Source organism: Oncorhynchus kisutch, linkage group LG2, assembly GCF_002021735.2.
Source record: "Oncorhynchus kisutch isolate 150728-3 linkage group LG2, Okis_V2, whole genome shotgun sequence".
NCBI classification, from domain to species: domain Eukaryota; kingdom Metazoa; phylum Chordata; class Actinopteri; order Salmoniformes; family Salmonidae; genus Oncorhynchus; species Oncorhynchus kisutch.
The window spans coordinates 7,792,277-7,813,275 of NC_034175.2; the positions used below are offsets into that span (position 1 = coordinate 7,792,277).

Below are 20,999 nucleotides of genomic sequence, written 5' to 3' on the forward strand. Positions count from 1 at the left end.
TATAATGATGGTGACGTAGACCTCCAGAGCTGGTGAACGGAATGATTAGCAATACTGGGGGGATCCATGACAATACCTAACATAATAAATTGCTCTACCCAAGTATGTGCTTACTTTGAGTGTTTTACTGTATATTAACTGCATACAGTATAACTTATGTAATGAACTCATGACCCTAAGGTATACAGAGTCTATTTTTAAGACAGCCTTGTATGACTTTTCAACAAAAACCCTTAAACACAGTTTACTTTTTGACAAAGCTAAAATTGTCCTTGTGAGCAGCAAAGCTGTGTTTGTCAACTTCTCCAAGAGAACACCAGCGTGTGAAACATACAGCTGTGTTGCAGCCATGTTGAGGTCAACATACAGTCTGAACTACATAGAATACTGTTCATCTCAAACTGGCAGTTGTAGTGTACTGTACATGTATCACTGTCTTCTGTAAGAAATTAAATCAAATCCAGACGTCAAGAACCTGCACTTTAAAAGTACTGGGACTAATGACAACATATATTTAGCTTTTTGCTGCTTTTAGGGTCAACTTCAAACCAATCCTTGACGGAAACTGCTGTGTCATAATGCTGACCTTGGCAGGGCACATTTAGCCTCTGATTGGCTTTCTCTTGACCAATCAAACAGTTCCATTAAACGGGGCGGCACACCAAATTCTGCATATAAACCAGGGGTGCAGATGAACCCCTTTCATCGACAGGATCATACAGCAACCATGATTTCTCTGGTCTTCGTTCTGCTCATTGGAGCCGCTTGTGAGTACAGTAATGATCATAGAAAAAAGAACAGGACTCTGTAATGACACTAACATCACACATTTGTTTCTTTGACGTTATTAAGAAATATGTTCTTATTGTTTTATCACAGTTCTTTGCTTTTCCATCTCAAAAGCTGAGGTAATATAGCTAAGAATGTGCCTGCTCTCTGTTTACAGTTGCCACGGAGGACGACAAGATCGTCGGAGGGTATGAGTGCAAGGCCTACTCCCAGCCCCACCAGGTGTCTCTGAACTCTGGGTACCACTTCTGTGGTGGTTCCCTGGTCAATGAGAACTGGGTTGTGTCTGCAGCTCACTGCTACAAGACGTTAGTAGCCTACCATGTGAACTACTAGCAACATTTTGAGTCAATAACACCTTGCAAGAATTTGTTAAAAATAACCTTTCTAAAACTAAAGGACACAGGTGAACTCCACATTCACATGAACTGAGAAGGTGAAAAACGTAAAAATTGACTTCTCTCTCTTTCAGCCGTGTGGAGGTGCGTCTGGGCGAGCATAACATCAAGGTGACTGAGGGTAGCGAGCAGTTCATCTCTTCATCCCGCGTGATCCGTCACCCCAACTACAGCGCCTACGACCTCGACAATGACATCATGCTGATCAAGCTGAGCAAACCCGCCACCCTCAACACCTACGTGCAGCCTGTTGCTCTGCCCGGCAGCTGTGCCCCCGCTGGCACCATGTGTACCGTCTCTGGATGGGGCAACACCATGAGCTCTAGTGAGTACAGCACCTGGGTCAAAGGTTACATGTGCCAGTTGATAATCTTCATGGTGACTGAGTGTGTTTACAGGCATGGAAATGTAGACCTACTATTAAAAACACTACGTCATTATATCTAACAATAACTCTCCTCCTTCTCCACCTTCTTCTACCTTTCTCTCTCTCTCTCTCTCTCTCTCTCTCTCTCTCTCTCTCTCTCTCTCTCCTCCTTACAGCTGCTGACAGCAACAAGCTGCAGTGCCTGAACATCCCCATCCTGTCCTACAGCGACTGTAACAACTCCTACCCTGGCATGATCACCAACGCCATGTTCTGTGCTGGATACCTGGAGGGAGGCAAGGACTCTTGCCAGGTACTTACCACTCTGACCTCAGTTCAGTGGTACCAATGATGACTTTATATGAACTTTTTCAATTGATTAGAAATTGATAATGAAATAACCATTTCATATCACTTGTCTCCCTTCTTTCTCTCTCTCTCCCTTCTTCTCTCTCTTGATCTCTCAATCTTTCGCTCTCGCTCTCTCTCTCAGGGTGACTCCGGTGGCCCAGTGGTGTGCAACGGTGAGCTGCAGGGTGTTGTGTCCTGGGGTTATGGCTGTGCCGAGCCCGGTAACCCCGGTGTCTACGCCAAGGTAAGAAAAACTGTTTTCCTGTTGTGTTTGAGGAAAACATCAACATTCATACATCACTGTGACATCCCTTGTTGTCCTGAAAAAAAAAGACATTGAGTCTATAAAACATAGATTGAAGGTTCTCATGTTGCCTCCCATTGAGTGTGTCCACTAATGTCTCCCTTCTCCTTCTCATCCTCCAGGTGTGCATCTTCAACGACTGGCTGACCAGCACCATGCTCACCTACTAAGTTTAATCCTTGCTTCGGTCCTCCAGCACGGTCCTACAACTTTACCACATCGTTTGCAGTTCAACATCCACCTTATGTGCTGGAGATTAAATACTAATGACAAATAAATCATTTAAAATCATTTGAGTTACTGAGTCTATTTCCCAAGGTTAACTATATAAATGAATATACCATAGAAGGTACTTCTTACATGCATTTAGCATAGAGCACATTTTCATGAATGTAGTAGTGCAATATTTTGTTCTGTATGTCATCAAAGGAGTGTTGTTTGCAAGTGGAATGTCTAAATGTGTGTGTTTATAAATCTGTAATTCTAACGGGGGGGGGGGGGGGTCTACCAGTTTGGCTATCAAATATGTGGGAATATATCAAACAAAACTTGGGTTGCTGATTCTCTGGCTCCACAGAATACAGATTCTCTGACTGCACAGACTACTCTCTCTACAAATCATTAGGATTATGTTAATTCTTAATTTTGGTGAACTATCCCTTTAACCTTGTAAACCGTTAAGAGGAATTATTTCTCACTACAAATATCTTTCTATTGGAAACGTCATAGACATGTTCATATTTTTCATAAATCCACAAACGGCAACATTAGTTTTATGGGTCTATGCTTGCGTAAATGTCAGAGAGAAGTGATCACTTGGTGCATAAAAAGTGTTACGACTACATATTTTCCCCAATGCTCCGATAAATCAAAATGAACTATATTCAGTGAATACACATTTATATTTCTGCTACAGTATGCTATTGAACACATACTGTTGTGTATGTGTTCAATAGTGTAAGGCACTTTTCTGGGGGTTCGAAGGCTGGAACATTAACTATAATGAAAGTTAAGACCAGACAGAGGCGGCATTCTATACATTGGGAGAATCTCAATTGAGATTCTGGTGTACATTGTGACATCACGGTTTCCCATGGTTACAAACATTCCAAAAACACAAAATGTAAAAACGTAAAGAAACATAAAACATAGACGAGTATAAAGTGGCCTATGGCATGTTTATGGACGAAGCACTTAGGAGCCAAAAATGATAAAAATCTATGCAAAATTGTGCGACCAGACCCCGCTAAAAGTTTGTGGCTTATGGTATTATACTATAGAGAAATGCCTAATCATGAGCTTAGTTCAACTGTCTTACCCAATCAGAACACAAAATATACACTTTTTTACTCTATTGTTTGTAAACAGTGTAATTGTTAACAAACACAGTTTAGCTTCAAAACATGGTTATTTTGGTCTCATTGATGGTCATTCCTTGCATCCATAGATCTGTCTATACATTTGAGAGTGGCTACATTTCCCCAGCCCAATTCCTCCGACCTGTTAAAACAAGTTCAAACAGTCTCAGTAGACTGAAATCATTTAAAATGCTTTATTCATCATTCGATTTTCATCTCCAGTGAATAGATGAATGTTGAACTTCAGATGATGTTGTAGAGCTGTGGGACCATGCTGGGGGACCGAAACCAGGATCAGATTTATTAGTTGGCCATGTTGCTGGTCAGCCAGTCGTTGAAGATGCACACCTAGAGGAAGAGAAGGGAGACGTCGGTGGACACAGGGCCAAGTCACTATAGACCAGGAATAAAGTTGGTATTATGGAAGTTAGAAACATGTAGTTGTGACATGGATGAACCAGTGGTCTAATATAAAGGAATGCTATCACACAAACTATTTGATGCTTTGTCCCACAAACTTAGCAGCAAAAGCCTATATTCTTACCTTGTCATAGACACCAGGGTTACCGGACTCGGCACAGCCATAACCCCAGGACACAACACCCTGCAGCTCACTGTTGCACACCATGGGGCCCCAAGAGTCACCCTGAGAGAGAGACAATGAGAGATTTACTTTACTGTATTTTTGGTCCTAATGGTTTTGATAAGCTGGTCAGAGGCAGTAGTAGTATCTACAGGTCAGTGCTGTTCAGTACCTGGCAAGAGTCCTTGCCTCCCTCCATGTTGTCAGGGATTTCCTCCTCTTCTTCCGAAGAGGAGAGGCGAAAAGGATCAGAGGACCAATATGCGGCGTGGTAAGTGTCCATGGTTCCTTTTAATACGTAAACGTACACATGAACAACTGATTACAAAAACGTGTGAAAACCTAACCAGTCCTATCTGGTGCAAAACACAAAGACAGGAACAATCACCCACAAACACACAGTGACACCCAGGCTACCTAAGTATGATTCTCAATCAGAGACAACTAATGACACCTGCCTCTGATTGAGAACCATACTAGGCCGAAACATAGAAATACCCAAATCATAGAAAAACAAACATAGACTGCCCACCCAACTCACACCCTGACCATACTAAATAAATACAAAACAAAGGAAATAAAGGTCAAAACGTGACACATGTATCCAGCACAGAACACAGCGCCAGAGTAGGAGTTGTTACAGTCATTGAAAGACAGGATGGGGAGGTTCAGGCACTGCAGCTTGTTGCTTTCGGCAGCTGTAAGGATGGATGAAAAATGAAAGAATGGATAGAAAGAAAGAAGAGGAAATGAAAGGCAGAACATGTCATTTATGGATCATTTACATCTTAACACTGGCAATGGTTACCTGAGCAGGTATATTTTATAAAATAGCCCCAAAATACTTAAAAAAATTTACACTGGTGCTGTAATCACTGGAGCTCATGGTGTTTCCCCATCCAGAGACGGTACACATGGTGCCAGCAGGGGCACAGCTGCCGGGCAGAGCAACAGGCTGCACGTAGGTGTTGAGGGTGGTGGGTTTGCTCAGCTTGATCAGCATGATGTCATTGTTGATGTTGTATGATCTGTACGATCTTGGGGTGGGGGATAATGCGGAAAGAAGAGATGAACTGCTCATTACCCTCAGTCCTGGCAATGTTGTGCTCGCCCAGAGGCACCTCCACGTGGCTTTGGGTAAAAGAGGAAGAGAGACGGGAGAAAGAAAGAGGGAAAGGGGTGGGAAAGTAAGTCTTTCATAACTCGATGGTGTTCTGTACTGAGCCTTGGGGTGAAGTGAAGGAAATTGCATGATATAATATACAGTAGATAGAAGGTAGGAATGACCCAGCCAGTTGGGTCACTTAGTTGGGTTGTTTTCTTTGAAGACTTAGTAGGGTTGTGGCTTTTAGATAGTTATTTTTGGCTACCTGTGAGAGTATGTCATTCCGGTTAATCTGTTCTATCATATTGTCATCACATTTTAAGGTTGAGCACTGATACTTTTGGAGTGTTAATGAGGCTTGGACAAGAGTGTGAGTTCCTCAAGTGCCTATGCATATCCCAATGTTGGGATAATTACAACTTTGCTATAATATATCAATAATAATGTTACTACATTTACATAAAATATGTAATGTGTATAAATATTCAAGGAACATTTAAATTTGCTTACGATGATGATTGATGACTTAAGATGACTTAAGATGATGAATGGGAATGACACGCCCTCAACAGGCCAAGCCTCCTTAATTTACGGATTACATTAAAAAAAGACCCAGCATGAAAGTGATATAAAAACCAAACTGATGTTTGTGTCATCGGGTCATTTTCAAGAGACTTGGCCTGTTGGGGACATTGCTTTCAGATAGTTATTTTTGGTCCATGAGAGTAAATGGAATTGCTGTTCATCATGTTAAGTCTGTACAATGCAAATGTCACCTTTCTTTCAATAATTTTGCACATTACATATTTTAATATAAAACTAATAACACTATTATTTAAATATTATAACAAAATGGTAACTCTCCCAACATTGGTATGTGCATAGGCACTTGAGCAACTCATACTCTTCTGTAAACTTCATAAACGTTACAAAAGTGTCAGCTCTTAACCTTAACATACAGATGACAATATAAAACAATAGATTAACCAGAATTACATTTACTCTCACGAATGGCCAAACATAACTATCTGAAAGCTATACCCATACTAAGCCACGCCTCAAGTCTTCTGATCTGACCCGGTGGCTGATAGCTTAATAACCCTACACCAATAACCCAACATCAATAACCCAACATCAATAACCCAACATCAATAACCCAACAATTCAACTAAGTGACCTTGATTTCTGGATCAAAACAACCCAACGTGTGTTCTGTGTTTTTAGATCTGTGTTTTTAGTTCTGTGTTTTTAGATCTGTGTTTTTTAGATCTGTGTTTTTAGATCTGTGTTTTTAGTTCTGTGTTTTTTAGATCTGTGTTTTTTAGATCTGTGTTTTTTAGATCTGTGTTTTTAGATCTGTGTTTTTAGATCTGTGTTTTTAGATCTGTGTTTTTAGATCTGTGTTTTTTAGATCTGTGTTTTTAGATCTGTGTTTTTAGATCTGTGTTTTTTAGATCTGTGTTTTTAGATCTGTGTTTTTTAGATCTGTGTTTTTAGATCTGTGTTTTTTAGATCTGTGTTTTTAGATCTGTGTTTTTTAGATCTGTGTTTTTTAGATCTGTGTTTTTTAGATCTGTGTTTTTAGATCTGTGTTTTTAGATCTGTGTTTTTTAGATCTGTGTTTTTTAGATCTGTGTTTTTAGATCTGTGTTTTTAGATCTGTGTTTTTAGATCTGTGTTTTTTAGATCTGTGTTTTTAGATCTGTGTTTTTTAGATCTGTGTTTTTTAGATCTGTGTTTTTTAGATCTGTGTTTTTTAGATCTGTGTTTTTAGATCTGTGTTTTTAGATCTGTGTTTTTAGATCTGTGTTTTTTAGATCTGTGTTTTTAGATCTGTGTTTTTTAGATCTGTGTTTTTTAGACTACCGTAATTCCTTTACTGATTTTTTTTAAATTCTGTTACCGATTTGGTTTTAATCACTTAATCATTCTTAAAAATGTACCCGCTCACAACAGTATCGCCAACATAATGACTTGAAAGAATAAGTGAATGAGTCTATTATAGTATTATATTATAGTAGAACATGTTTAGAATTTTTACTCTTTGAGCTCAAAAAGTGCCATTGGTAACATGGGTTATTGTTAGATGACTGCTAATGAACTTAGCGGCATCTTTTGAGTTTTTACACAATAATGATGTCGATGTACCTTGCTGCTGTAAAGGAATTTTGAAAAGCCACTTTTCAAAAGGCCCCAAACTGTACACTATTACACACTACCAAAGGTAATACTTTACATTACAGTGCCCTTATTACTGTGTAATTACTCATGTAATTACACAGTAAGAAGGACACTGATATGTAAAGTGTAACCATGTAAAACATACTACTTTTGTTTTGCATATGAGTTCACGTATAAAACATACTGCATGCGTGGAGTGGTTGAAAACGAGTTTTAATGACTCCAACCTAAGTGTATGTAAACTTCCGACTTCAACTGTATGTAATATACATTAGTTCTGTGGTGCAATTTAAGTCTAGCATGGAATAGAAAATGTGCAGTTTGATAAAGAACATGTACACGCAGGTAAAAAAAATCTGTACATTTCCTGAAGAAAATGTTTATGCTTGCTTCAGCTGTTTTAACTAAAAAACATTTATCTGAAAACGGCTTATGTGACATCGGTAGTGCTCATAAACATAAATTCTAGTCCCAAACTTGACTGAAAAGTCTAGCAGGATAACATTAGTCATAAAGTCAGTATTTTCTAAAACGAGAATTTCCGTTTTAAGGAATCAATGACATGGTAAATTTCCTTGGATATTTGAGTATTAGGTTTGGATTTCATTCATGCCCATATGCCCACTAACACGGGACAGCTGCCTAGCAGCACCCATCTGATCGGAGCATGCAATTAACAGGGAACGTGAAAACAGCTGCATGCTATCCAATAGTAGCAGCGGAGACAACATACAGCCCGCCCATTTCTTTACATACAGCACATTTCTGACCCACTGGAATTGTGATACAGTGGGTTATAAGTGAAATAATCTGTCTGTAAACAATTGTTGGGAAAATGACTGAGAAAGAGAGGAGGATGGAGAGAGGGAGTAGTGTTCAGAAAGCATGATAGGAGGAAGGTGACAGAAGACAAAGAGATGCAGAGTTTAGAGATATAGAAGATGGGTAATTGTGAAACATTAAGCTAGTGTCTAATTGCTAAATTGCCAGCGGTGCCACCTTGCAGCTGGTCATATATTTGTCACCTCTAATCTACAGAAATGTGCTTTCAAACAGGTTCAAATGAAAAGTTCTCATAAGGAAGACATTTATTCAACGCAGAAGGGAGTCAGCCTCAGTAAACAAGAAACTAGCTGGGCGAGATGCATAGCAAACTATCTTCGCTGATCACATTCAAACACAAGAATGGCAATAAAAACATAATCATACATGCAAAAAGTATACATTATAATTACAAAAATACTCTTCAGTTGGTCCACCCACTAGAGCATTTCTGTCCATGCCCCTGGTTAGGGCATGACCTAATACCAGAATTAAGATGGACCTGCCTATCCCTTCTAATACTGTAAGTGTTTGACACTGTAGAAGAAAATCTCTTTCTTGAGTATCCACATGCGAAATGCCTATGATCAATAGGGGAATCCTCTTTTCACACCACTTCTATACTGTAGTGACTTTTTCGTAGCAGGTTAGGAGAACTTACGCAGCAGGTTAGGAAAATGTATGTAACAGGTTAGGAGATTGAGGTTAAGGTTAGGGAAAGGTGTTCGGGTTAGCGAAAATGCTCTCCTAACCTGCTGCGAAAATCACTTTGTGTGTCCCATGATCAATAGGCTTTCTCTTCACATTGAGCCAACATTGATCATGATGAATACAATACAAGCATGCGCAGTCGGGAGCTAAATTGGAGGAAAATAACAATGTGCAATTGAAAAGGCACTTATTCTTACATTGGTTCAAAATACCGCTCTCAACAAAGGGTGGATGAACGTAACAAAAAAAAAGCCTAATGGAAGAACCCAAGAGACACATGTAAGAAGGGGTGTGTTATGATGAGCCTCTGTTGGCTGTCATGGACTAATTTACTGAAACATGACAGCCAGCCAAAGGTGGGCTACCTCTTTAGATGATTAGATTATTGATTTAATGAAATGACCGTCTCATTTTTCTGTTGTCAAAATTGCCAACCACAATACAGTACAAGTACAGCGGTTTTCAAAATATTTGGGGCTTTTCAATCTACACAAAATATCAAACTGGAAGAAAATGTAGATTTAAAAAAAAGATACATTGAAATTGTATAACTAAAATATAGATGGTGCATAAGTATTCAGCTCCCTGAGTTAATAATCTAGAAACAGCTGTGAATTTTCTTGGGTAAGTCTCTAAGAGCTTTACACCTGGATTGTGCAATATTAGCCCATTATTCTTTTCAAAATTCTTCAAGCTCTGTCGAGATGTTGGGGACAGCAATTTTCAAGTCTTGCCATAGATTTTCAAGCTGATTTAAGTCAAAACTGTACTCAGAAACAGAGATGTACCATATGTTAATTGTTTCAACCACCAGCTTCATTTGGTGTCACTTGACAATTTTTGCAGACTGAAATCGCCCGCTCTGGCTCCAATGAGGACAAATGGACTCCACTTGATATCCTGCAACAATACTTTGGGCCTCTCTCCGCTATACTGACCGTGTTTACTGCACTGAAACATGGACTGATTTTTGGGGTGTCCACAGCTACATGCGAGAACTAATTTTCCATACAAATGTATTCAGTCAGCACAGAAAAACAGTGCTACACCTGAGGAAAGCTCAACTAATCCAACTGGCATTTGAGGGGAATTTGAGGGGGATCTTACAATAATATTTTTGGGACAATGGATTTATCGATTAATCAGGAAGTTCGACAAAGCATCAAGGAAGCTGCAACTCTTTTGAAAAGGTAAGAATGAAACAATCTAGCTGTTTGGTTTTTATCAAAATCTTGCTTAAGTGTGTAGGGCGCTGTCCATGGTGCTGATAGAGAACAGCAAGATTTTGTGCTGTTGAACCTGTCTCTTCTTGGTCAAAAGGATTTTTTACACTTTTATGTTTATTGTGCTATAGCGTGACATAAGCAGAATTCAATATAATTCCAATGCAAGAACCCAAATGATGCCCCTGGGTATAGCTAGGTATCAGTATGTTTCATCATAGAAATACCCTGGGTGTACAAAACATTAGGAACACATGCTCTATCCATGACATTTACTGACCAGGTGAATCCAGGTGAAAGGTATGATCCCTTATTGATGTCACTTCAATAAGTGTATATGAAGGGGAGGAGACAGGTTAAAGAATGATTTTTAAGCCTTGAGACAATTGAGACATGGATTGTGTATGTGTGCCATTCAGAGGGTGAATGGGCAAGACAAATGTTTTAAGAGCATTTGAATGGGGTATGGTAGTAGGTGCCAGGCACACCGGTTTCAGTGTGTCAAAAACTGCAACGCTGCTGGGATTTTCACGCTCAACAGTTTTCTGTGTGTATCAAGAATGGTCCACCACCCAAAGGACATCCAGCAGCATGACACAACTGTGGGAAGCATTGGAGTCAACATGGGCCAGCATCCCTGTGGAATGCTTTTGACAACTTGTAGAGTCCATGCCCTGACGAATTGAGTCTGTTCTGAGGGCAAAAGGGGTTGCAACTCAATATTAGGATGATGTTCCTAATGTTTTGTACAATCATTGTAGATTATGGTTATTATGGTTGTCTTGGTAGCCTATTGGTTGCTGTAAATGGAACTGTACGTATTGGAAACGTGTTTATGGTAGGCTGGCATTGCTTAATTTGCATTATTTTGGTAAGACTGCTGTGTGTACGGCTGCATTCACATAGAATGTTTGTTATAGGTGAATTGCCCTATCTACGTATTCTGTAGCAAAAACAGCTTAGCTATAGGGCACTATCCATTGTGATGATACAGCACAGCAGATATAGGCTACAGATTTGAAAAGCATTCAATGATCTTGGAGTTTTAACTTTATGTTTATTGTGGTGTAGTGTAATTACATAACCAGAATTCATTACAATTCTAATACAAGAACCCCCAGAAAGTTTCCCGCCTTGCTGATTTCAATTGCCCCCATAGTCACTTTATCCTGTCGCAAGATCTAGGTTCCAACATACACGTCTGTAAGTAGACAACATCAGTTTGTCATTGATGAAAGTGTAGAGTCAGGACATCCGGCTTCCTTACATCACTGCCTTATCCTCTTGTTGCAATGCATGTCTATTACATACATGTATAGTTCTGCATGTGATAGATGTTTGTGTGTTATTAAAACTTCATTAGGGTAGGGGGCACTATTTTCACCTCAGGATGAAAAGCGTGCCCAAAGTAAACTGCCTGTTACTCAGGCCCAGAAGCTAGGATATGCATGCAAAACACTCTAAAGTTTCCAAAACTGTTAAAATAATGTCTGTGAGTATAACAGAACTGATATAGCAGGCGAAAACCTGAGAAAAAATCCATCCAGGAAGTGGGATTTTTTATGTTTGTAGTTTTTCATTGACTGCCTATACTGATTCCATTGACTTAGGACTCAAATTGCACTTCATATGGCTTCCACTAGATGTCAACAGTCTTTAGAAATTGTTTCAGGCTTGTATTCTGAAAAATGAGGGAGTAAGACCACTCTGAATGAGTGGACACTGCAGTGTCCCAGAGCATAGTTATTAGCTATAGTGTTGTTATTAGCATTTGTATCATCAATAGCGTTAGCATTGTTTAGTGTCAAACAGTGGATGCTATACATATATGTGTTACCAAATCTGTGTTAGCATTTTGATTTATTGTTGTGACATATTTTTTGCCCTGCTCTGTACTCTTTACAGTTGTCACTATCTGATTGTACTAGTAACTAGCAGGTGAATGCTTGGGAAATGTAAAATCGTCGATTAAAAAAATATATGTGAGTTTATATTGAAGTAATGACATCCCTTTTTATTTGAGATATTTTGTATTGTATCTTCATATCCAAGATGGCATAGCAGTCAGACGTCTTTTGTCCTCGTCTTGTCGTGTCCCGTGTATTTATTTTTTTATAACTTTTTCTTCGCATATCTTTTTATATTTTTTCTAAAACTCATCTTCAAAGCAACCCGCCTCATCTAATGTGGTGCGGCTCTGTTTTTTTTCTAAAGTATTATTCACCTCGAATCCGAAATCCCCCAACAGAAGCTAGCCAGCACACTAGCTACTAGCTAGTAGTCAGCAGCTAACCTTTAGCTCGGAAAGCTCTCGCCAGTCTGTACAACGCGACTCAAACTAGAGCATACCGGACCTATTTTCTCTCCATATCCCCGGATTCGTACCGCAAGCTCTGGACATTTTCACCTGGATCTTTGCAGTTAGCTAGCTGCTATCTGAGTACTGGCTAATGTTGGTCCTGGAGCAAGCACCAATTAGCTTGAAGCTAGCCCATGATAGGCCCTTTCTCCCGGTTAGCTAAAGAGGCCCATCAGCCACTCCTGGGCTACAAAACAGACTTTACTCCATCGAGACGTCCCTCTAAGGCCGTTCTGCTAGCTTGCTAGCCCCGGTCTGCTAGCTGTCTGATTCGCCGTGTCTCCAGCCAGTCCAAACACTCACAGGACTCCTATTGATCACCCAGCTACGAATGCCTCTCCCTAATATCAATATGCCTTGTCCATTGCTGTCCTGGTTAGTGATTATTGTCTTATTTCACTGTAGAGCCTCTAGCCCCACTCAATATGCCTTAACCTACCATTTAGTTCCACCTCCCACATATGCAGTGACATCACCTGGTTTAAACGTCTCTAGAAAATATATCTCTCTCATCATTACTCAATGCCTAGGTTTACCTCCAATGTACTCACATCCTACCATACCTTTGTCTGTACATTATGCCTTGAATCTATTCTCTTACGCCCAGAAACCTGCTCCTTTTACTCTCTGCTCTGAACGCACTAAACGACCAGTCCTGATAGCCTTTAGCCATACCGTCATCCTACTCCTCCTCTGTTCCTCTGGTGATGTAGAGGTTAATCCAGGCTCTGCAGTGCCTAGCTCCACTCCTAATCCCCAGGTGCTCTCATTTCTTGACTTCTGTAACCGTCAAAGCCTTGGTTTCATGCATGTTAACATTAGAATCATTAGCAATCTACTGCAGAGGAATCCTGCAGAGTTCTGTCTTACTATCCAGGTCTGTACCTGGACTTCTACTATTAAAAATCCATCTTTCCAGAAACGAGTCTCTCACGGTTTCCGCTTGCTATAGACCACCCTCTGCATCCAGCTGTGCCCTGGTTACTATATGTGAATTGATTGCCCCCCATCTTTCCTCAGAGCTCGTGCTGCTAGGTGACCTAAACTGTGACATGCTTAACACACCAGCCATCCTACAATCTAAGCTTGATTGCCCACAATCTCACACAAATTATCAATGAACCCACCAGGCACAACCCCAAATCCGTAAACACGGGCACCCTCAACGATATCATCCTAACCACTTCATTTGCCTTCTTCCACAAGGCCTTCATAACCTTTGGACTGAGTGAGAAATCTCTCCGGAGACTCTCAGAACGTGTCTACAAGCCAGTGGGTGAACTGAGCTCAGCAATGAAGTCTCGCTTCGCTGGGAGAGTTGATGAGAAGGTGGTGGCTAGAATGATGCATAGAGCAGTTATGGTGGCAGCCAAGGCTATCGAAGCTGTGTTGACCACTGTTGTTTTTAGTTTTGCCGCAATATGGACTGCTTTTGCCACTACATTACACCTTCTGCACGAGGGAATAAAAGAGATGGCGGAGGATGCTAAAGCAGTGCTAATGGCGGCAGGCCTGGAATGACAAAAAATGGTCAGACTGAAAACACCCTGTTCTTCCAGGTGGATGCGGTTACAATGGCTGTACTTTAGATACAGATTTTCACAAGTCAGATGTCCGATTCATGTCTGATCACTTTTGTTACTATGACAATATGAATAGAAAGAAGGAAGGTGTGAGTTTGTTTACGTAGTTCTAGTGTTGTACGTAGAGTTAGCATCATTATTGGAATAAGCATTGTTGTTAGCTATACCATCATTATTAGCATTAGCATCGTAATTAGCTATAGCATTGTTTCTTAGCTATAGTGTTGTTATTAACATTAGTGTTGTTAATAGCTATAGCATCATTATTAGCATTTGCAGCATTAGCAGCGTGTAGTGCAAAACAATGGAGGCCATACATCTGTTAGCATATGTTTGTTAGCATGGTTACTTTTCCATTTAATTTGTCTTTGCCATCTAATTTCCTGCTCTGTACTCTATACCATTGTCACTATTTGATTGTGCTAGAAACTAGTAGGTGGGTGCTGAGGAAATGCCAAACGGTGGAAGAGTACCTCTGTTAGCATGCTTATTTTTAAACATTTTATTAGTCTTTGTGCCATCTAATGTTCAATTATTGAAGTGTTTGATGTGACTTTAAATATTGTAGTAATCTACCCTGTTATCTAAGTTATTGATTGTTTGTGTATTTTTTTTAATTGGCACAAAGAATTGTAATAAAAAAGACAAACATACAGTAGTGAAGTCAAAGATGCCATTTTATTGATTAGATGTTTCTTTGTATTCCAGCATGTAACATAATCAGCCTTCTCTCTCTCTTTCTCTCTATCCCTCTTTCTCTATCTCTCTATCTCTCTTTACTCTGGTGTGGAGGGTACAGGCTAGTAGTTGGTGATGATCTCGTGGATCCAGGGCAGCAGGGCACAGACCTTGGTGTAGACACCAGGATAGTTGGGCTGGGCACAGCCAACACCCCAGGACACGATGCCATGCAGCTCTCCGTTACATACCAGGGGACCGCCGGAGTCACCCTGAGAGAGAAACAGAGGGGGGAGAAAGATAATGAATTAATATATAAATGAATAAACAAACAAATGAAATGTTCTGTTTGTGAGGTTGCAGGGGTATTCTTCATACCTGACAGGCGTCCTTGCCTCCCTCCAGGTAGCCGGCACACACCATGGTATCAGTAATCTGGCCAGGGTAGGACTCGTCACAGGCCTTCTTAGACAGGATGGGGATGTCCACACACTGCAGGTTAAATGGGTTGAACACTGACAGAGGGAGAGACAGAGAAAGAGAGAGAGACAGAGTTGGAGAGAGAGAGAGAGAAGTAGGAGCTACACTCTCAAGTAATTTGACTTGCTGATTTCACATCAACATGTAGACCTACAGTGAGCTACAGTTGAAAGAAAATGTATTTTAGTTGATTACATTCCACCCCATCCCATACTACACCACATCTACATAAATACCAGAGTCAGTGTAGATGTTTCCCCATCCAGACACCACACACATGTCCCCGGCCTTGGGGCAGGCTGTGGGCAGGGCGATGGGCTTGACAAACTTGTTGAGAGTGACAGGGTGGGCCAGCTTCAACAGCATAATGTCGTGGTCCAGGGTCTGGTAGTCATAGCTCTGGTGCCAGTAGATGGCGTCCACAGACATGTACTGCTCCGTTCCCTCGTGCTCCCAGATGTGGTGGTCACCCAGGATGGCAAGCTGACTCCAAGGACTAGAGAGAGAGAGGGGGGGGGGTAGTGAGAGTGAGGGTAGGAGAGAGAGGACATGATTTATGAGAGGAAGGAGAGCAGAAAGAGATTAAGGTAAAGAAGTGGAGAGAGGAAGGCAGAGAAGACAAGAAGGAGAGAGGGGTTGACAGAATGTGAAGACAGATGGAAAATTGGAGAAGGGAGAGGAGAAATAAATAGAAACCTTTAGGGAGGCACAGTAAAGGGAAAAGATGGTTGACAATGACCCTGCAGTACTCACTTCATCCAGCAGTGGGCGGCAGAGATGATCCACTGGTCGTTAATGAGGGAGCCACCACAGAAGTGGTAGCCGATGTTAAGAGAGGCTTGCCAGGGCTGGGAGTGAGCCTCACACTCATAACCCCCCACGATCCTGTCATCCATAGGAGCTGCCGCTGAGGGAGGGAAGGAGTGGAAGGGAGAGGGAGGGTCAGAGGAGAAAGAGAGTAGGATGGAGAGAGGGAGTCGTGTTCAGAAAGCATGACAGGAGGAAGGTGACAGAAGGCAGAGGTTAGAGATAATGTTATATTATACAAGATGGGCAAAAGGAGAGCATTAAGCTGATGTCCACATTGTCTGTAAAAGATGTGTGTCTCTATCCGTGCCTCTATGTGTGTTTGTTACCTGCAACCCCCAGGAGTGTGAGTACAATCAGGCCAATCATCGTGCTGCTGAGACAAGTCTTCATTCACCAGACTGGACATGTGCACTCTGCGATTCTCTACATTTATACCTTTATCTCAACTGCTATCCCTCCACCCTGCCCTGCCCCCTTTCCAAGTCTCTCGTGCCTGATGCCCCACCTCACCTCAAACTCTCCTGCCCCATCATCTTATCACAAACTCCCCTTCCATTGTACCAGGTACACAGAGCATTTGTGTTGAAACAGTGTTGAACAGCTGTTGGCCAGATTGTCAGAGTGGTAGGACCATTGAGACCTCTTGCAACACCTCAAAGAAGCGGGGGGGGGGGGGGGGGAGCTGTTGTACTTTTCAGGCACTAGTTCTAACATCACAGGTGGCCATTTCTCTCACAGCTCCTGGCCTATATTCAAGGGCATACTAAGTGTACTAAAGAATAGTTGCAGAGATAAGGAAGGCTCTATGAGTAAAATTGGAATAGAACCAGACAGAATGATGATTTGCACATTTAAAATGTTATGCAATCAGTACATTCAACAGAATAATTGGTTGTTCTGTAAGATGCAACATTGGAAAGCGAATAGACCTTGTGGGATGAGCACGGGCTGTTAAGTAGCCGTGGTCCTTTTGATACTGCATATGGCCAGCCATGGGTACATGTCCTTGTGTGCCACATGCCACTTCAAAAGGCTAAATATCTGTCATATTCAGTTTGCCAGCTACTGGTTAATCATCAGCTAGGTGTACAGTCCCCTACTTATTTATTTGGGCAGTGAAGATAAAACGTTCAATTTGGCTCTAGACTCGAACATTTTGGATTTGAGAACAAATGTTTTGGACACCCCTTCAAATTAGTGGATTTGGCCATTTCAGCCACACCTGTTGCTGGCAGGTGTATAAAATCTAGCACACCGCCATGCAATCTCCATAGACAAACATTGGCAGTAGAATTGCCCGTACTGAAGAACTTTCAACGTGGCACCGTCACAGGATGCCACCTTTCCAACAAGTCAGTTCATTACATTTCTGCCCTGCTAGAGCTGCCCTTGTCAACGGTAAGTGCTGTTATTGTGAAGTGGAAACGTCTTTGAGCAAAAATGGCTCAGCTGCAAAATGGCAGGACACAAAAGCCGGTGTCGACATACTTTTGGTCATGTAGTGTATGAGGCAACAGTACAGACTTTCACCTTTTATTTTAGCGTGCTTTCATACATATCTGTTTTACCGTTTAGAAATGAATGCACTTTTTGTATCTAGTCACCCCATCACTGTATTTAATTTAGTCAAAAGTTTCGTATTTGGTCCCATATTCCTAGCACACAATGACTACATCAAGCTTGTGACTCCACAAACTTGTTGGATGCATTTCCAGTTTGTTTTGGTTGTGTTTCAGATGATGATGTGCAAATGGTAAATATTGTATTGTGTCATTTTTGGAGTCGCTTCTATTATAAGTAAGAATATAAGATGTTCCCAAAACACTTCCACATTAACGTGGATGCTACCTTACGGATAAGTGGGAACATGGGAAAGTTACAGATGGACAAAGGTCATGCCCCCAAAACATGCTAACCTCTCACCATTAAAAATAACAGGGGAGGTTAGGATTTAGGTATGACATTCATGCAACTGTAACTTTATCACTCATCATTATTCAAGATTCATTCATGATTATCATGGTAACATCCACATGAATGTAAAAGTGTTCAGAAACATATTCTATTCTTATTAACAATAAAAGTGACTCCAAAATGACAATACATTATTTACCATACATTTCTACTGGGCACAACATAATCTGAAACACAACCAAAACAAACTGAAAATGCATCCAACAAGTTTGTAGAGTCACAAGCTTGATTTAGCAGTGGTGGGAAAAGTATTCCATTGTCATTCTTGAGTAAAAGTACAAAGTAAAAGTAAACGCTATACATACTACAACACTCTCAATGCTTCTGACACCTTCAAATGGGAGGACTAGATACATAAAGTACTATCATATCTAAATGATGAAACAGATATGTATGAAAGCACATTCAAATGTAAGGTGACATTCTGTACTGTCGGCTTATATCAAATATTTGATCTCAAATCCAAAATGCTGAAGTATAGAGCCAAATGAATAGTTTTAGCTTCACTATCCAAATAAATACGTAGGGGAGTGTATGTTGAGAAGTGCAGGTGCGTTAAATGAAATATTGTGGCCCTTGTATGCTTGTATGTTTAGGGAAAGGGCAGAGTAAGGGGAGGGGGAGGTGATTGGGGTGGTCAGCAGGGTAGAGTGAACGTTGTGAGCATATGGGAGGGCAGTGCAGGTAGGGTTTGAGGGGTGGGGGAGGGCAGATAGGGTGTGCTGGGTAGGGGAGGTAAGGTAGGGGGTGAGGGGTGGGGGAGGGCAGATAGGGTGTGCTGGGTAGGGGAGGTAAGGTAGGGTTTGATGGGCGGGGGGGGGGGCTGATAGGGTGTGTATAAATAAAGTCCATGCGTGTGTCCAGGTGTCTTTGATCAGCCAGTGTTCACCGGACAGACAGACACCATGAGACTGCTCGCTCTGATACTGCTGGTTGGAGCTGCTGGTAATTAAACACTCACACACATACAGTACTTTAATATACTCTACCAATTACATATCACAAACTATTCGTAGGGAATATTCATCTAACATTTAACAACATCACTTATAACAGTGTTCAACCTTTTTACCCAACAGGCTGTTTCTATGTGATGTAGAACAATTCTGATGAATACTATTTAGAGTGCAACAATGTCCTCATCTCTCCCCTCTTGTGACCACTCTCTCCGTGTGTTTCAGCGGCAGTGCCCCGTGAGAATGGTAAGATCATCGGTGGCCAGGAGTGTGAACCTCACTCCCGACCCTGGATGGCCTCCCTCAACTACGGGTACCACTTCTGCGGAGCCGTGCTCATCAACGAGCAGTGGGTGCTCTCTGTCGCTCACTGCTGGTACAAGTGAGTGAGGGTGGAGGGCAGGGGAGGGAAAGGGGGTTACCTAGTCAGTTGTACAATTGAATGCATTCAACTGAAATGTGTCTTCCGCATTTAACCCAACACCTCTGAATCAGAGAGAGTTGCGGGGGGCTGCCTTAATCGACATCCACGTCTTCGGCATCCCTGGGGAACAGTGGGTTAACTGCCTTACTCAGGGATCAGAACGACAGATTTTGGGCCAAAATGGACCAAAAGGAGGGCAATTCTTTGTCTTCTGCAGTGTGACACTTTGAATCTTATCAAACTGACATGAGGTTTCTCTGTAATCATAATTGTATCACCCTGTCATTCCTTTTGTCCTCTCCCTCCTCTCCTTCCTCTGCCTTTCCTCTCCTTCGTCCTCCTCTCTCAGCCCCTACGCAATGCAGATCATGCTTGGAGAGCACAACCTGCGTGTGTTTGAGGGAACTGAACAGCTCATGAAGACTCAAAACATAATCTGGCATCCCAGGCAAGCTACACCCCACACTTACCCTTTACATATCCCTTTAGGAACATCATTTTATAACAACTGAACCCAGGCTGAATGGGGTTTTATCACATGCAATACAAATCCCTTGACCTATCTCTGTTCTTCTCTCTGTAGCTATGACTACCAGACGCTGGACTATGACATGATGCTGATCAAGCTGTTCCACCCTGTGGAGATCACTGATTATGTGAAGCCCATCCCGTTGCCCACAGGCTGCCCATACGCAGGCGCCCCCTGCTCCGTCTCTGGCTGGGGCAACATCGCCACCGGAGAGGAGGGTGAGACGGACCAAATACCCCTGCATTTTACCTTTACAAAACTGTAACCACAGAAATTACAACCAAACACACTATACGAAACCAACTTTACCAACATTAACTATACCCTCAGAGCCTTTATCCACACACATTCTAACAACACACACCTCACCCAGAGAAGAGGTATGACAATGGAAAAATGATATCAAATGACTAAATCTCCCTGTCTTTTGCTTCCTTCTCAGTAAACATGCCCGCCCGTCTGCAGTGTCTGGATGTGCCCATACTGGAGGATGAGAAGTGTGAGATGGCCTACCCTGGCATGCTCACCCGCAGGATGGTGTGTGCCGGATACATGGACGGAGGCAGAGATGTATGCAACGTACGTACAGTATATGACACATTTTTGATGAGCCCTTTTGCTATCTTTGTTGTGCAGTCATTTAGGAAACACAGTGGTACATATTAGGATCAACCTGAGTTGATTTCTTATCTCTCTCTCTCTCTCTCTCTCTCTCTCTCTCTCTCTCTCTCTCTCTCTCTCTCTCGCTCTCTCTCTCTCTCTCTCTCTCTCTCTCTCTCTCTCTCAGGGGGACTCTGGCAGTGGTCTAGTGTGTTTGGGTGAGGTTCATGGCCTGGTGTCCTGGGGTCAGGGCTGTGCCGTGCCCGGACACCCCGGAGTCTATGTCAAAGTGTGTGAGTTCCTCCCCTGGATCGATGAGACCATGAAGGCCAACATGTAACACCACTAGCTGCTTTCCTCCCTGTCTCTCAGACCTCTACTCCTCCTCACTCTCTCTATCTCTCTCTATCTCTC

General features: G+C 41.8%; 3 protein-coding genes across 3 annotated transcripts; 1 reads left to right on the forward strand and 2 right to left on the reverse strand.

Moving 5' to 3' along the window:
• Positions 1-631: 631 nt before the first annotated feature.
• On the forward strand, positions 632-20,976 carry LOC109906691 (transmembrane protease serine 9). Its single transcript, XM_020504536.2, has 13 exons — positions 632-767; positions 947-1,097; positions 1,262-1,512; positions 1,731-1,867; positions 2,048-2,149; positions 2,332-2,376; positions 17,377-17,500; positions 18,941-19,021; positions 19,258-19,414; positions 19,806-19,904; positions 20,040-20,203; positions 20,428-20,564; positions 20,773-20,976. The coding sequence occupies exons 1-13, from the start codon at positions 692-694 to the stop codon at positions 20,923-20,925; spliced, it is 1,677 nt and encodes a 558-aa protein (XP_020360125.2). The 5' UTR covers positions 632-691; the 3' UTR covers positions 20,926-20,976.
• On the reverse strand, positions 2,884-4,542 carry LOC109900754 (trypsin-2-like). Its single transcript, XM_031802532.1, has 3 exons — positions 4,323-4,542; positions 4,112-4,213; positions 2,884-3,915 (listed from the first exon to the last, which is right to left on the reverse strand). Exons 1-3 carry the CDS (start codon positions 4,431-4,433, stop codon positions 3,871-3,873), a joined length of 258 nt encoding a protein of 85 aa, XP_031658392.1. The 5' UTR covers positions 4,434-4,542; the 3' UTR covers positions 2,884-3,870.
• Positions 14,794-16,658, reverse strand: LOC109906705 (trypsin-2). The gene is made up of 5 exons (XM_031802498.1): positions 16,429-16,658; positions 16,046-16,199; positions 15,529-15,788; positions 15,191-15,327; positions 14,794-15,084 (listed from the first exon to the last, which is right to left on the reverse strand). Exons 1-5 carry the CDS (start codon positions 16,490-16,492, stop codon positions 14,935-14,937), a joined length of 765 nt encoding a protein of 254 aa, XP_031658358.1. The 5' UTR covers positions 16,493-16,658; the 3' UTR covers positions 14,794-14,934.
• Positions 20,977-20,999: the final 23 nt, after the last annotated feature.

Excerpts from the sequence above, each read along its gene's own strand:
- LOC109906691 (XM_020504536.2), top strand. The coding sequence starts at position 692 with ATGAACCCCTTTCATCGACAGGATCATACAGCAACCATGATTTCTCTG. Across the intron at positions 1,098-1,261 it reads GCAGCTCACTGCTACAAGAC|CCGTGTGGAGGTGCGTCTGG; the intron begins GTTAGTAGCCTA and ends TCTCTCTTTCAG. Across the intron at positions 17,501-18,940 it reads TAGAGCTGCCCTTGTCAACG|GTGTCTTTGATCAGCCAGTG; the intron begins GTAAGTGCTGTT and ends GCGTGTGTCCAG.
- LOC109900754 (XM_031802532.1), bottom strand. The coding sequence starts at position 4,433 with ATGGACACTTACCACGCCGCATATTGGTCCTCTGATCCTTTTCGCCTC. Across the intron at positions 4,214-4,322 it reads GAGGCAAGGACTCTTGCCAG|GGTGACTCTTGGGGCCCCAT; the intron begins GTACTGAACAGC and ends TCTCTCTCTCAG. Across the intron at positions 3,916-4,111 it reads ACCCTGGTGTCTATGACAAG|GTGTGCATCTTCAACGACTG; the intron begins GTAAGAATATAG and ends CTCTTCCTCTAG.
- LOC109906705 (XM_031802498.1), bottom strand. The coding sequence starts at position 16,492 with ATGAAGACTTGTCTCAGCAGCACGATGATTGGCCTGATTGTACTCACA. Across the intron at positions 15,328-15,528 it reads AAACATCTACACTGACTCTG|TGTTCAACCCATTTAACCTG; the intron begins GTATTTATGTAG and ends TCCCTCTGTCAG. Across the intron at positions 15,085-15,190 it reads GAGGCAAGGACGCCTGTCAG|GGTGACTCCGGCGGTCCCCT; the intron begins GTATGAAGAATA and ends TTTCTCTCTCAG.